Source organism: Mustela nivalis, assembly GCF_964662115.1.
Source record: "Mustela nivalis genome assembly, chromosome: 6".
Classification (NCBI taxonomy): domain Eukaryota; kingdom Metazoa; phylum Chordata; class Mammalia; order Carnivora; family Mustelidae; genus Mustela; species Mustela nivalis.
In genome coordinates, this window is record NC_139025.1 from 99,664,230 (window position 1) to 99,679,870 (window position 15,641).

The 15,641-nt window shown below is 45.1% G+C and overlaps 1 protein-coding gene across 7 annotated transcripts in view; it reads right to left on the reverse strand.

Annotated features, from left to right (window-relative positions):
• Positions 1-15,641, reverse strand: part of IQCH (IQ motif containing H) — a 191,303-nt gene that overhangs the window by 49,941 nt on the left and 125,721 nt on the right. For all 7 annotated transcript variants that reach the window (XM_082736986.1, XM_082736985.1, XM_082736980.1 and 4 more), the window contains 2 exons: positions 7,909-8,029; positions 3,724-4,010 (listed from right to left, as the gene is read on the reverse strand). In XM_082736986.1, the coding sequence (XP_082593112.1) occupies positions 3,724-4,010; positions 7,909-8,029 (408 nt within the window). The remainder of the gene's footprint in view (positions 1-3,723; positions 4,011-7,908; positions 8,030-15,641) is intronic.

The following is a 15,641-nucleotide window of genomic DNA, read 5'->3' on the forward strand; positions in this document are numbered from 1 at the left end:
ATGCTCACAGAATGATGGGGACATGTCCAAAGAACACAAGAGTCACCCTGAAGTTCTCCCAGTAGCCAAATCTGGAACACTTTGAGCATCAAAATATTGAGAACATCAAAATACAACTAAAGAACATAGAAACTGACACATTCAAACTTCTATAATTACATATATGAAGACATACATAAATGAAAGATGGAAAGGAAAAACTCTTGTTTGCAATATATTGCCAATTAATAAATATAGAAAACATGATAGAAAGTCAGCACTATATGGGGCACTTGGGTGGCTCAGTGGATTTAGCCTCTGCCTTCGGCTCAGGTCATGATCTCAGGGTCTGGGATTGAGCCCCACATCGGGCTCTCTGCTCAGTGGGGAGCCTGCTTCCCCCTCTCTCTGTCTATCTCTCTGCCCACTTGTCATGTCAAATAATTGTCAAATAAAACCCTTAAAAAAAAAAAAAAGAAAGTTACCACTATCACAGTGATGGCAGACTCAGGAGAAAGTTGACAGTGGCTGCTAAGTTTCATGGGAAGAAATTTGATGAGGAATAAAATATTGGTGTACTCTTGGAACACCTTTCTACAAAATATTACTAATCAATGACAAAGGAAAAAGTAATGATTTTATGATGGAGAAACATGGCTGGAAAAAAGAAGGAAAAGCCACAAATGACAATCTAGAACAATGTATTTGTAACTTGTGTAACAAAGGATAAGAGTTGCTTATGTAAAAAGAGCTTCCACAAATCAACATTTGCATTATAGTCCAATTTAAGTGGCGTAAAAGATATGATAAGGGAATTAAGACAAAATACATAAGAAGATGATATGTATCATCACTGAAAATCAAAGAAATACTGAGGAAGACAAGATAACATTTCCCCCCATCAGGCTGGCAAAAATAAGATGATAATACGCCAGTATCTTCACTGATACCACAAAGCATGCCAACTAGGAAAGAAACTAAGGTGCTTTCTGAAGTGATGGTACTTGCAAAATGGCTAAAGTATGCCAGTGATTTTTGCAAAAGAAATTTTCATTATATATATTATACTTATTATAAATAAAAATTTAATATATTTATTTATATATTTACTTATGTATTTATTATTTATACTTTTAAATTTATACTTTTATTATATATAATCATATCATTTTATATATGTTATATTTTATTATTTTACATATATATCTATATGTCTATATACCTATATACACTCACACTGAGCTAAATCTACTTCCCTTGTCAATGTAAAAACACCCTTTGGTGTACTCACTGAGCACTTCTTCCAATACTGTTCTATTGAAAATTGTAACACAAATAACTGTATATTCAGGTATTAACAGGAAGGGACAAGGAGAGGTCTTAATATGATAAAGTCACAGAATTATGGGTTAGTATTTATTTATCTCATCCATTAGTTGATGCCTGAATTCATTCTCTAAAATCTTGGCACCCCATCTAGTATCTGCTAGAATATCTGTTGTTCCTTCCTTCCATTCGTTCTTCCTTCAACACATATTTACTGAATACCTGCTGTGGACCAGGGCAGAAATAGTGTTGAGAATTGAGTGGGGAGCAAAAGAGACCTCGTACAAAAAAGAGAATTGAGTGGGGAGCTTACAGTCTACAAGAGGGAGGTAGCTGTAATCAGATAATCATATAAATACATTTAAAATTATAACTAGGCTAAAGTGGTGGGAAAGGAGAGGTACTTGGTGATGTAAGAACTCAAAAGAGGGAAACTAGACTTTGTCAGGGAGGTCAGGAAGGCTTCTCTAAGAAAGCATGGCTCGAGCTGAAATATGATTGGTGGAAAGGGGGTTACTAGGTAAAAAAGAAGAGGCAAGAACATTTTGGGCAGAGGGGCAGTGCATGTAAAGGCCCTGTGGCAGGAAGTAGTATGATGAGTAAGGGAACTGAGAGAGGCCAGTGTGGTTGGAAGAGAGAAAAAGAGGGGGAGTTAGGTGAGAAAAGGCCAGCAGGGCACATGGGACCAGCCAAGGTAAGGTTGGGACTTTAATCCCTGAAGTTCAGAAGGATAGTAAGCCCAGAGACAGGTCCAGCTCTGTGTTTGAACATCCCTCTCCCTGCCATGCAATTTTCCCCATACCAAACTTGAATAAATAAAACCCACAAGACAACAGTCCCCTTAGTTCCATCCTCCTCCTGCCCCAGGGATCACAGATTGAATCCTCCTTTCTCATGACAAATGTTTGGGGAGGGAAGCCTCCCCTGCTTCCCTGCCACCAGCTCTTTCACCAGAGGGCATTGTTTCTGTCGTCCCTCCACCCCAGGTAGATTTCTGGATGCCCTTCAGTTTGTCCTTTCTCTCTCCGCGTGCGGGCCTGAGAAAGGAATGCAGAAATGATCAAGGGCTCAGGAAGGCAAATGGAAAATGATTATTGAGCAAGCTGAACGCTGCCCAAAACATAAACTCTCACTTTGAAACCATCATCTGAATGAAATGGAGACCCATAAAACCGAGAATAATGAATATGAAACAACTAAAGTGCATTTACAATGTTGGACGGCCAGAGGATATCAGGAGAGGGAGGACAGAGGCCATTTCACCCTGTTGATGGAGGTCTGGTCACCCAGCACTTACCGAGGTAGAACTCAACGTTTTTAAAACAGAGTCCTGTCAAGTCATACTGAATCTAAACATTATAATTTTGGCGGGAGCAGTGAAAAGCAAAGCAAAAAAGGCTGAAGTTATCTAGACCATTCTACGTCAGAGCCACACAAATGCATATGAAGAATCTTACAGATGAAATATTGAATAAATAAAAGCCTGTTATACGATAACAACATATAGCATGTTATCTATAAAAAGTTTTAAAACAGCAAAATGAAACTATCGTTTATGGGTTCCTCCATGGGTTATCAAAGCCTAAAGATGTGGAAAGGAATCAGAGCCCAGTTATAAGCCTGTGGCTGCCTCTGGGAGGAAGAAGGGCCACATTACGAGTGGCAAGAAGTGCACAGGACTGGAGGTGATATCGGCACCGCTTTATTTCGTAAGCTGAGTGGAGGCACAGGATGTTTATTATATTACTATTATCGCCTTTTTATATTGATGCAATATGTCCATCCCAATACATTTTTTTTTAAGATTTTATTTATTTATTTGACACAGAGAAATCACAAGTAGACGGAGAGGCAGGCAGAGAGAGAGAGAGGGAAGCAGGCTCCCTGCTGAGCAGAGAGCCCGATGCGGGACTTGATCCCAGGACCCTGAGATCATGACCTGAGCTGAAGGCAGAGGCTTAACCCACTGAGCCACCCAGGCGCCCCATCCCAATACATTTTTAAGAAAGAAATAATGGACAACTTAAGTAGCTGGTGAACTACTGATAAGAAAAAGAATGGAAACAAGGACTCTCTTAACTCCTTTCTAGTGATTGACGTTCTATTTAAGCACAAGTTTTAGACAAGCTCAGTCCCTGGATGGCATAAAATAGTCTCATGATAAGACACAGGCAGAACCCTAGTGGGCAGAATCAAGGCCCTACTGAATGAGCTATGTGGGATGAGTTCTAGTCTTTGAAATTCCAGCAGTACCCAAATGAGAAGATCCTGGGCACAGACCCCGTAAATGCGGAATTTACAGAGGCAGCTCCTCCGAGGAGCACTGAGTCTCAGCAAGACGCTGATATTCCCTGTAGATTAGATGCGGATGGCATGGAGTCTTTACATATTTTAGTATTTCACGAGGCGTCAACTTACCTGTTGTTCCAGGGTGGTTGGATCAATAAATGTCACCAGGTCTATAGAAAAGTAACCAACCACATTTTTCATTTTACAAGCCTTTCCAATCTTGAGGCACAAAGAACAGAGGAGTTGGGGATCCACTGAGGTCTGAGGCATGGTGGTACCAGTAGAGATGAAGGGGCCTTCTGCATGGAGCTGGTCCCCCGTGGACAGCACTCTGACTTCTCCATTGGGCTCAATCAGCATGTCCACCGTCAGGTTGGTGACACTTCCTGCGGGTGGGTACGCTTCCATCGTGCCTCCTGGTGGGAAAAGCATGGAGTAGGTGAAAAGGTGGGCCCATGTGATTGTGTCCACATAGCACAGGAGGAAAAATCTCGGGCTTTGGCAGATGGACTTCGGCTCAGATCCTGCATCTGCCATGTCTTGTGAAACTTCGGGCAAATAGTTTCAATTCTCTGAACTTCCTGTTTCGTCATCTATAAAATGGGGATAATAAAACCTACCTCACCAGATTGTTGTGAATCTTAGAGATACTCTATCTATAGTATTTATTCCAGTACTTGGCATATACTAGGACTCAATGAATGTCAGGTTTCATTCACCATAAAGACATCATAAGATCATCAAGGCTGTGCCTATTCATAACATAAACAGTGGACCCAAGGACCATAGGCAAATCCCTCAGGGGGAATGAACTGCCCGTTGTCCACGTTTATAGTTTGATGACAAGTCCTCTTTCTGTTCAACTTCACTGCTTTTTTAAAAACTTTTTTTATTTTTAAGGGTTTTATTTATCTGACAGAGAGAGACACAGAGACTGAGGGAACCCAAGCAGGGGGAGCAGGAGAGGGAGAAGCAGGCTTCCTGCCGAACAGGGAGTGCAAGGTAGGGCTCCATCCCAGGACATGACCTGAGCCAAAGGCAGCCACTTAACGACTGAGCCACCCAGGCTCCCAATTTCACTGTTTTTTGAAGTTTCAATAGGTTAGAACTTGTATCCGTAATAGGAGAATACTGACTCTTATGTCAAAGCACTCCTACACCAAGTCGTCAGGCTTTTTTTTTTTTTTTCTTTTTTTAATGTGGAGTGCAGGAGATGCTGCCATTATTGAAGAAGGGTCCCTACTGATAATGAAAGCTTTACAATTAATCATACTTTCCCTTTTGCTCTGAATAACAGAAATCACAGAGGCCGACCTGATGCTCAGCCACAGCAACGATGTGAGACCAGGCTAATTTTGCGAGTCAGCTTAGTCATGTCCTTAGTCATGTCCACAGAACATACACGGCCCTGATGTTTAATTGTAGGCCCCACAAGAATCTTACTGACTATATACCTTGTATAGAAGAAAGATTTTAGTATTACTTATAAAGAATAAGATAGCATAACTTAAAAGTAAAAACAAAGAAGCAGTCCCTAGACAGGGTGGACCTTGGAGCCCGAGAGCATTAAGACAAACTTGGTGCATATTTCACAAATTTGTTAGGAGGTGACCTCTGCCCCCAGGCTTCAAACATCATATATGGTTAGATCCTGAGACTTTAGCAATTCCCAGATGCAGCCATCTGTTACTTTACACAAAAGGCACTTTCCTTAAGTGTCTATGTTTGTTGGGAGCCGGCCCTAAGGAAAGCTGAGTTTCAGAAGGAAAACTCCTATATCTAGTTAGTATGAGATGTGCTTTGCTTTATATGGGGCCCACTAGTGTGTGCTGCACCTAAACACAGGTTGTTGGGGAATTAGCAAGGTAAGTGCAACAAAACAACAAAATCTACAAAAAACAAACACAAATACCAATTGCGCCTCTGTTGAGTGAATTAACTATGTGGCTTTAAGCCACCACCTATATTTTGAAAGATGGTGCCTCCAAGAACCATATTATCCTTTCTACATCCAAGATTACTTGAGTTTGTTTTGTTTTACTTCAAGGTAGCTGATTCATAAGGTCTTCTCAGCATTATGATCATGGCTTTTTCACTGTTAACTTTTTTTCCTTTCAAAGCCATGAATTCCTCTTTTTAAAAAGTATATTGCCTTGGATGATAGCCCTGTGACAAGGTAGAAGCTGAATGCGTAGCACGTTTTGTGGCCATAAGCACACCCGAGAGAGCAGAAGGGAAATGAAACAGGAAAGAGTGGAAGGTGGTGAGACACGTGGCATGGGAGTCAGGAAACCGCAGGTGTGTGTGTGGGGGGGTGGGTGATGGCCTGGCTTGGCCAGTGAGCATTTACGCAGGGCCTGCTGTATGCACTGCGCTCAGAGCCAGGCAGAGGTTTGGAAACACATGACTTCCTGGAACTGGGTTTTTGAGACGTATTAAAATTGTAGGGTCTAACTGTATTACTATCCACCATATATTTGTTGTATGGTTTTGCCCAGTGACTTCCTAGCTTTGAGCCCATCTCTCCAACTAGAAAGTTGGCTTCATAAAGCTTGTTCTGCTTCTCATAAATAGTTACTGTGTTTACAATGGCTGAAAGAAAGGAAGAAAGGGTAGAGATGAATAGGAGGTCGAGGCTCAGCCCCAGCTTATAGAGCTCAGGTGAGACCGTAGCTGGGAAAACACTTTCTAAGCTACAAAGCTCCCATGACAAGAACTAGATTAGAGGACGGTTTGCAGGCTGACCTTGGATGATTTGGAAACTCCCTAAGTCCTATCCTGGATGCACCTGGAGATCTTCAGGGTCTCCCTGTCCTAACAAAAAGAATCCCTTCTTCTTGACTGGTTTTGTTGTAGGTACCTTATTCTCTCCCATTTATGCATATGGGGGTGACTCTGTTAGTTTTACTTCTCTGTCAGTGGGTGCATGTGGAAATTTGTAGAATCACGGAAGTTTGGATCTGAGAGCACACTGGAGATCCTGCGTCATCTCCTCTTCTCCCCGCATCAGTGAACAAGCCCCTTACATCATGCTTGTTAGATCGCTGACCATCCAACCCCCAGCTTGACTAATGCAATAACAGGGTGTTCTCTACTCCCCCCGACTCCACACTGCCCACCCTGTGCCTTCCAACAAGCCACGCATCTGTCCTTTCCGGTGCTCTCTCATACACCGAACTAGGGATGTGTTCCTTGATAAATATACCCGCTGGGTCCCACCAGGACTCCCGGAACAACACAGAGGTAGCCTCCGGGATGATTTGGGGCGAATCACTTAATCTTTTGTACCTCCATTTCCCCTTCTGTAAAACAAGAATGACAATGGTACCCACCTGATAGGATTGTTGGGGGGGATCAAATAATAGTGTCCAGCACATGATAAACACTCCCGGTGCTCACCATGTGGTCTCCACTGTGCTGTGATCAGTCTTGTGCAGTCGTTGCTGCCCTTATCTGACGTCATGTTAGGATATTATCACATATTAATGTTAATCTAATCACCTTTAGGATCACCTGACAGCAGTGAATAGAGTGTAAAGATACCTTCTGTGGCCTGTTACCCTAGCCTCCTTGTGTCCTTCACGAGGGTAAGCAGGTAAGACTACCTGCCTTAGGCTGGAACTTCCTAAGAAGGAGGGGCCTTGCGTGGACATGTGGTCCCCACAGGGACCTCTGCAACTGGGGACAAGCATCACTCGCTCCATTCAGCCCCTCATCCACACACCCCCTCATGTCCTTCGAGCAAAGGGTGAGTTAGGAGGATGGAAGGGCGGTGGAGGATCCTTACTTAGAAGCTGTGCCTTCGGAAGTGGGGGAGAGACCATTTCCGCTGTCTCACAAAAGGGAAGGGGAGACTAACACTTATTAAAGACCCACGCTGAGGCTGTGTGGCAGAAACGGTCACATCCATATTGTGTTGGATTCCCCCAGCAACCCTGTGAGGTTGGTAAGGGAGGAAACCAGGACTCTGAGAGTTTTAGAACTTTGTTCGAGGTTAGGGATGAGCTCCACAACCCGGTTGTCCGACTCTAAAGCCCACCTGTCAGGGGAAGTCCGAGGTGCAAAGGCAGGGTAGGGTCCCGAGCTGTGCTCACCACGCCTGCTGCACACAGCTCCCGTTCATGTCAGAGACTGGGCGCAAGTTAAATTTCCAGACAAACTTCAAAAGCGAGAAGGAAGTCTGCTTGTAGGAGCACTGATGTAAAACCAACACAAGAGAGGCAAGGGATTTAAATCGGCGTGAGGTTGACCGCAAACTAGGGATTCAAGGTTGTGCGGACCAATCCTCAGTAGAAACTTTACAGTCTTATTTACCTTGACAGAGAAATGTTTGGAGGAATTTCCTCCACGTCGGGAACCGTTTCTCATTGACTGGCTGTGCGTGCTGTGCTAAAATGCCCGCCAGCTCCTCGGAGATCTTCACCAAAGCTGGCTCCTGCAGAAACAAATTAAATAGAACCACAAGCAATTTTACTACAGAAATGAAAACTGCTTGTGGAGTGATTAAAAACCAGGCCTCCAACAGGCAAAAAAAATGTGGTTACTGTTTACCCAGAGTCAGAAAGCCATTTTGAAATTTTGCTCTAATTTTCCGGGCATTTCAGTTTTCATATTTCAAAGTGATTTGGCCCCTACATTTTGCTGCTAGTCATGCCTCTTGTCTCCGAAGGGCGGCCTTCCGTCTGGACGTGAGGAAACCCGGCTGCAGACCCACTGCAGCTGACCAGCTGAGTGTCCTTGGGCAGTGGGCCTCTTCGCTCTGAGCCTCAGTTTCCCTTTATTGTAAGATGGGGCTTCGTTACCTTGTCCCTAAGATCCTTCAGATCCGAACGTTTTTTATTCTATGACCCTAACCGGGCTGACCCTGGGAGAAATTACGGAGTTAAAAGGGTCTTTCTTTGGGGGCGCCTGGGTGGCTCAGTAGATTAAGCCTCTGCCTTCGGCTCAGGGTCCGGGATCGAGTCCCGCATCGGGCTCTCTGCTCAGCAGGGAACCTATTTCCTCCTCTCTCTCTGCCTGCCTCTCTACCTACTTGTGATCTCTGTCTGTCAAATAAATAAATAAAATCTTAAAAAAAAAAAAGGGTCTTTCTTTGGCACTGTGTCCTTTCCCCCTTGTTGGGGGGCCTCCACATCCTATAGCCATGGGGTCAAAGCCTTAAACTTCAGGCTGATCCTATAAAGGTGGGGTTATAGGTGGGAACAGGTTGGAAGAGTGAGGTGGGAAGGAGAGCTGGCAGTGCCCGCTAGGTCACAGCCTCATCTGACTGGACCTGAGACAAGCCCCCTTACCATCATCAAATAACCCAAACCACAGAGCCCTGCGTCAAAATGAAAACAGCTGGAAATTCCCTAAAGAATAAGATGCCGGACTTTCTGATATAAAAAGCTTCAGGTTGCCAGAGTCATTTTTTTTTTTTTTCTGGGTAGTCTTAGTAGAATCTCTAAAAATTTTCAAATAAAAGCCATCTCTTTAGATTTTATTTCTGGCAGAAGTAGGGCAGGGCACTAGATGTAAAACCATTTGATGGGCAATATTCATATTCAAAATATGGGACGCTGACAAGTACAACTCAGGCTTGCTTTGGGTTGCTGGGGACCTTCTGGATCTATGTGTGAGTGCTCAGTAATTTGGAAGAATCGGGAAAGAATCCACCGCTTCGGTGAGTGGGGTTGAAAGGAATCTTAGAAATAATCTGTATACTAATTTATTTCCAACTTCCCTGACATTAACAAAGTGGTTGTCCTGCCCCCCCCCCCCGCCCCGCCGCTCTTCACCCCCAGCTCCCTGGGATATCTGTTTCATTTTGGGTCCAGTGCCCTCTCAAAATCTATAATAGAAGACAGATATCTGAGCATATACTCTAGGCAGGTCCAAATCATCTGAATAATTTCTGAAATATCAAGAAAATCCTGGTGGGAGAGTCTCATTAGTTAGCTTAGTAAGTGCTTGACATACAAAACAAAAATACCAATGAGAAGGGGAGGGTGTCCGGCCAGCAGGTTCGGGTGAGTCACTGTGCAGGAGCTGGAGGTCTGTTCTGAAGGGCTGGGGAAGCAGGCTCAGACCACAAGCCTCTGCCTTGGGAAGTGGAGGCAGGAAAATTGCTGTCAAAGCAGGGGACATTTTGCCTTGCATATTCTGCCTCATGTACACATTTCCTCTCCTTTTCACTGGACATTGCCTCAGGCCTTCAGAATCCTGCATCTCAGTCATAAACCACCTTACACAGCGCAGAGTTCCAACGATTGGACCCCCTCATTACTCCTACTTGGAACACTGTCCCCCAAACCCAACTTTCTTTTCATTTGGCACTTGTTTCAGTTAAAAGCATTCTAGTCTACTGAAGAAGACCAAGTGTCTGTGATTTATGAGGTGCCCCAAAGCTGGGAGGCCCGGGCATGGCTGTCGATTCCCACCCTGCTCTGGGAAAGCCCATAGAAGCCTGACCGTGGAGGCTTCTTTTCTGTTCACCCATGGTTAAAGGGTCTTCCCGGTCCTGCTTCTAAAAAGTGTTAAGACATCTGGGCCATCATCTCCTGTGTGGCTATTCATATCAAGACAGTCCAAAGAGAAAGAACTCAGTTATTCATTTACTCATGTATGTATCAATAAATTACAGGTATGCAGAGTATCGAAATCACAGAGATAGACAGTATAGTGGTCTGTCTGGGACTGGAGGTGGGGGGAATGGGGAGTTGGTGCTGCGTGGGTGCAGAGATCGAGTTTCACACCATGAGAAGAGCTAGGGAGATGGATGGTGGCAATGGCTGCCCAGGGTTACAAACATATTTATGACCACAGGGATGTACACTTAAACATGTTAAAGATGAGGGGCGCCTGGGTGGCTCAGTGGGTTAAAGCCTCTGCCTTCGGCTCAGGTCATGATCCCAGGGTCCTGGGATGGAGCCCCGCATCCGGCTCTCTGCTCAGTGGGGAACCTGCTTCTCTTCCTCTCTCTCTGCCTGCTTCTCTGCCTACTTGTGATCTCTGTCAAATAAATAAATAAAATCTTTAAAAAATAATGTTAAAGATGGTAAATTTTATGTTATATGTATTTGCTACAATAAAAGCAACGGGAGGAAAAATGACCAAATGTCAGGCCTTCCTCTTAAGTAGCTGAAGTTGGGGAAAAGAGTGTCTTTGTGTTTTAGGTCGTGGAGATGGAGTACCGTCAGTGAAGGAACAGGTGGGAACCTTGCTACCTAAATCTTGAAACTAGATCTCCATCAACTTGAGGATCAAGTTGAGACTCCCAGATAACGCATGAAGAGGGGCCACTGTGACTCGGCCCGTGATTCCTAATGTAGCCTCACCTCTCTCCTCTCCAGCTCCCACGCTTGTCCCAAACTCTCCTGTTCGGTCTCTTTCCTCAGCCTGCCTTCCTTTCTTTCTGCTGCCTCCTCCTCATCGCGAGTTAGTCCCAGTCACACCTCCCCCAGGAAGGCTTCTCTGTCACCAGCTGGGTATACTTTCTCTGTGCTCTCCAGCTCTGGGTGGGTGGTGGTGGGGGGGGTTCCCTCAGGGTGTGGTCAGTGGCTTTGAGGTCATTTGCCCCAGTGCTCTGCACAGGGAACACTAAATGTGGAATGAATCATGGTGGTAGTTAAACACAAACACAGCCCTGAGCAGCTGAAGTTCCAGAATAAGGGAAAATGTGAAACCACTCAACAGGCCTAACCTCCTTGCTGCCCAGGCACCACCTGGGGGGATGACCACTTAAGAACCAGCCATGCTTCCTGGGTGGATATTATGGGATTCCCTGCCTCTGAGGGGCATTGGGAAGATAAACGAAGTGACATTTATGAAGTGTCACCTCAGATGCAACACGCTATGTGAGGGCCAATAATGAACTCGTAGGGCTGAGGCATCTGGACGCCGTGCCAACCGGCCGCCGCTGCCTCTGCTCACACAGCCAGCCGTTCTGCCCGACCCGCAGCATTGATGCTGTGCACAAAGCCACAGCAAGGGGGGTAATTTCCTAGAGGAAAGTCGGCTGCAGGAATCAGGAGGAGGAACGGTGTCCCATCATGAGAAATACACAGCTGAAGGCACTGGTGGGGTGGTGTTCGCTAGGGGATGCTGGGGCACATGGAGGCAGCTTGGGGCCATGATTATCTCTCTAAGAAAAAGATACAGCTTGGAATAGGGGGAAGGTATTAGCTCTTCAGTGAATTTGTTTGAAGGTATCTGATGGGACAGAGGAGGAGTATGCTAAGAACGGCCTTAGCACCAACGAAAAGAGAATTTTTGCCCCACCCCTACCGCGCTGGACCTGCAGCTCATATATTCAAGAAAAGGCAGCAAACTGACATTCCATGTAAGAGCTGTTTTATCTCCACCACCCCTACAAACAACCCTTCAGCTTGGAAGCTGCCTGTGCATGGGTGGGTGAGGCCCGAGCTCAGAGCCAGGCACAGAGGACTCCAGCAACGCTGTGGCGAGACAACGTGAGAGCACCCTTTTCTTGGGAGCAATGAGGGCTCTCTGATGTCAGAAGCCAGTTCCGAGGGCGGAGGGGTAGTTTCTGTTCCCTAGTGATGATCATCTTGCATAGTTCGAACACAGTTACCACATCTTCAAGAGCAGATGTTGGTAAGGGGAGATCTGTACCGATTCAGGCTTATTCCTTCAAAATGACTCAAGGACACCCAGGTGCCGGTGTACTCCCATGCACCTGACCACACCAGACAGACCTCTGCGTTCAAGGGAAGGGTCAAAGCTGTATAGAATGCTTTCCCTTGTCATAGTAGGCTCACATCCATGAGCTCATTCGGTCCCTACAGTAAGACTCTGATGTAAGCCTGTGCAGTATCGCGTTCCCTGCTTTGCAAATGGGAGGCGGAAACTCTAGAATGAAGAGGCTATTTTCCCCTTGTCAGATTCTGTTCCTGGGTGAGTATTAACACAGCACTAAAGACAGAAAAAAATGGGAGGTTTGCAGGAAGGAGTGTTAGCTTGCTTTCTTTGCCCCCTTTTCACCCTCCTGAAGTGTGTCTATATGGGTGTGTGTGTGTGTGTGTGTGTGTGTATTTATACATATACATAAAATGTCTGTTACAAGTCAGCAATAGGGACCTCTATCCTATAAGCTTGTGAAGTGAGTAGTTAGAAGGTTTCACTTCAAGGAGTCACATCAAGGCGGTAGACTACCCAGTCAGTGTTTCAGAGGTCCCATCACTGGCGCGGAGTAGATAATTTAGAGCTAACAACTCTGCAGGTGTGGGAAGGAAACTATGTATTTTGTGGATGATAAATGATATTAGAAAAATTCACTTTACCTTTTGAGAAAAAAAAAAATCAGAATGACAGATTTTTCTTCCATCACCATTGCACTGATTAGGCCAACACACATTAGCTGCTGGCCTTGGTGGAGCTGAGAGCTTGAGAGCAAATCCCATCCAGGAGAAACTTTGGCCCCATCTTTGCCATTGCATATGCTTGTCCCCTTTCTCCAGTAAACACAAGTACCCCCAGGGAGCACTGACAATAGTCATGACCTTGGAAGGCTCCAAGATGCCTGCAGAGCATAGCACATAGGGCCTCCCTCTGACCCACCACGGCATCCTAGATAGTCTAGTCTATCAAGCATGGACCTTGCCTCTCAGCCCACTCTCTTTTTCTATCAAGAAAGTGTAAATTTGAAGGGAGAGATATCTGTCTGAAGTAAATTCACGATCTCTCAGGGGAAGCCGCTAGCATATCCAATTTAATACTGCCCTCAATGACTAAAGCTACTTCAAACTCCAGAGAGTTAACTTTCCCAGGTAAATTCAGTACGTGTGTGTGTGTGTGTGTGCGCGTGTGTTGGAGAGGATGGAAGAGAAGAAAGAAGGAATACAAATTAGAACGCTCTAAATATCAACCCCACCCAAACTCACTTTACTCTAGAAGCTTCTTTGCTAAATCTGCGGTGGTACATTAAGGAAAATCACTTCTTGGCTAATCACCTCCAATCTCTCACATCACACATTGGTGGTGCTCAAAAGAGAAACCAAGGGACCTAGTTGGATTGTTCTGTTTTATAAAGATTTCTTCTGTCCTTAAACAGAGGAATGGAAGGTGGCCTAAGGTTAGAAGGGCAGGACAATGACTTAAAAAATGAAGCAAGACTGTCAGTGTTGAAATGGGCCGTATGGATCGTCTAAGTCAGATGCCTCATGTCCCAGAAGAAGGGATGAGACTCCTGCACTCATGCGGTGAGACTGTGGGAGCTCTCTGGCTGCCTCTGACTGCTGGATGAGTCTTCTTCACCAACCCTGCTTCAGAGGGTAAAATGTGGGCACCAGGAAAGGTGGCTGGTGGGGCAAAGATGGAGAGAAGGGAGGGATTCCAAATTTGAGGGCAAATTGAGAAAGGTTGCTTTGCTGTGCACAGGATGCATTTACCACCATAGGCATTTTCTAGGTGAAATAATAGCTCTCACTGAAAGCTTACCATGTCGCAGGCCTGCGCCAGAGATTTTTTAATATTTATTAACTCAAAGCTACTCTCGCAATAGATATTATCATTCTCATTTCATGTCACACAGCCATGAAGTAGCAAACTGGGATTCAAATCCAGTTGCTACCAGGACGCCACAGTGCCATGGGATCTGCTTCTGTAACTGTTACCAGCGGGCATGAATGGTCAGACTGGGTCAGATTAGATCAACCACATGATGCTAAGGCTATGCTATCAAATTAATGAAAAAGTGGTGGAGGGGACATCTGTTGGTGGCTGCCCAGCATCTTCATCCCCTTGGTCAGGGTAACAATGTCCCAAACTCCCTTTGAGGAACTGCCCCCACCTCATTCTTAGCTGTACGAGTTGATGGAGGTTGGCTCACCCTCAACTGCAATGTTCTTTCTTCCTATTGTCTCAATCGAGGACAAGCTCCAGGAGCTGCTGGCAGCCATCTTGCAACCCTTCGGACCGCCAGCCCGAGGGCGGGGCAGAGATTGTGGGCAAGGAGGAGGAGCGATGGAGTCACCAAGTCCCTCGTGGTACTGAGCCACTGGATTAAGCCTTGTCCAAAGTCAGACTGGTCCTTGGATTTTCAGTTAGCTGAGATAGATAGTCAAGCCATTTTGAGTTGGATTTTCTGTTGCTTGAAGTTTAAACATTTTAAGCAGATACAAATGGGTGGTCTAAACCGTGTGCCCACAATCCGTGCTGGACGCTTTCAGCCAGCCAATGTTCTGATCGTCTGCGCTTTGGTTACTCTCATTCTGCAATCAGTAGCGAAGTTTTCACTCATTTCTCTCCATTAAGATCATTAGGAACAGTCCCTCTTTAGAGTGCAAAAATATGCTGAGAAGATGAAGGAAAAATGAAAATGTCTTCAGCAAGTCATAAACTACTTCCCACACCTACTTAAAGTTTAAGGACTGCTTTAATACTCCATGTTTAATTGTTAATTGAGAATTTAAAAATCAAAAATGCCAACTTTGCCTTAGATGAGATGGAAAATTATGCTGCTGTAGAAGGTAACATAATGTAAAACAGCCAACATTACCAAGGCACACAAATGTTTTTGGTATGTAAAATTGCTTTGTAAAATATTTGCTCCATCTGCTGAAAGCGGCAAAGACAATTTTCCCTTGATAGCTAATGGCCCATTTCGGCTGTGTGGCAAGTGATTCGCTGCGGTGGCGGCTCTCATTAAACAGAATGGTGAAAATGCGGTATATAATTCCATACTTATGTAGCATTATCCACTCGCTGCTTCTCGAGGAGTCTGTCCCTCATTATGTGGGCCTCCACCTTGTACCAGCATGCAGGCCTAGCAGTTGATTTGACTGGAGAAGCGTTTTGTCCAACTGAGGCACATATGTTGCCCTTCCATTCCGAAGCTCTGCACAACTGCTTCACCCTTACCAGAAACGCTGGAGAGGTTCCTTCCCTTTCAACTTTCCCGTACTTAAACTGCTGTTTCTTTTTCCGTGCTGCATGTTGGGGGTTGCAATAGATCAAGATTAAGTGTTTATTGAAATTCTTAGTTGAACTTTGCACACACACACACACACACACACACACACAAGCAGGAAATTTGTCCCACACTGCGG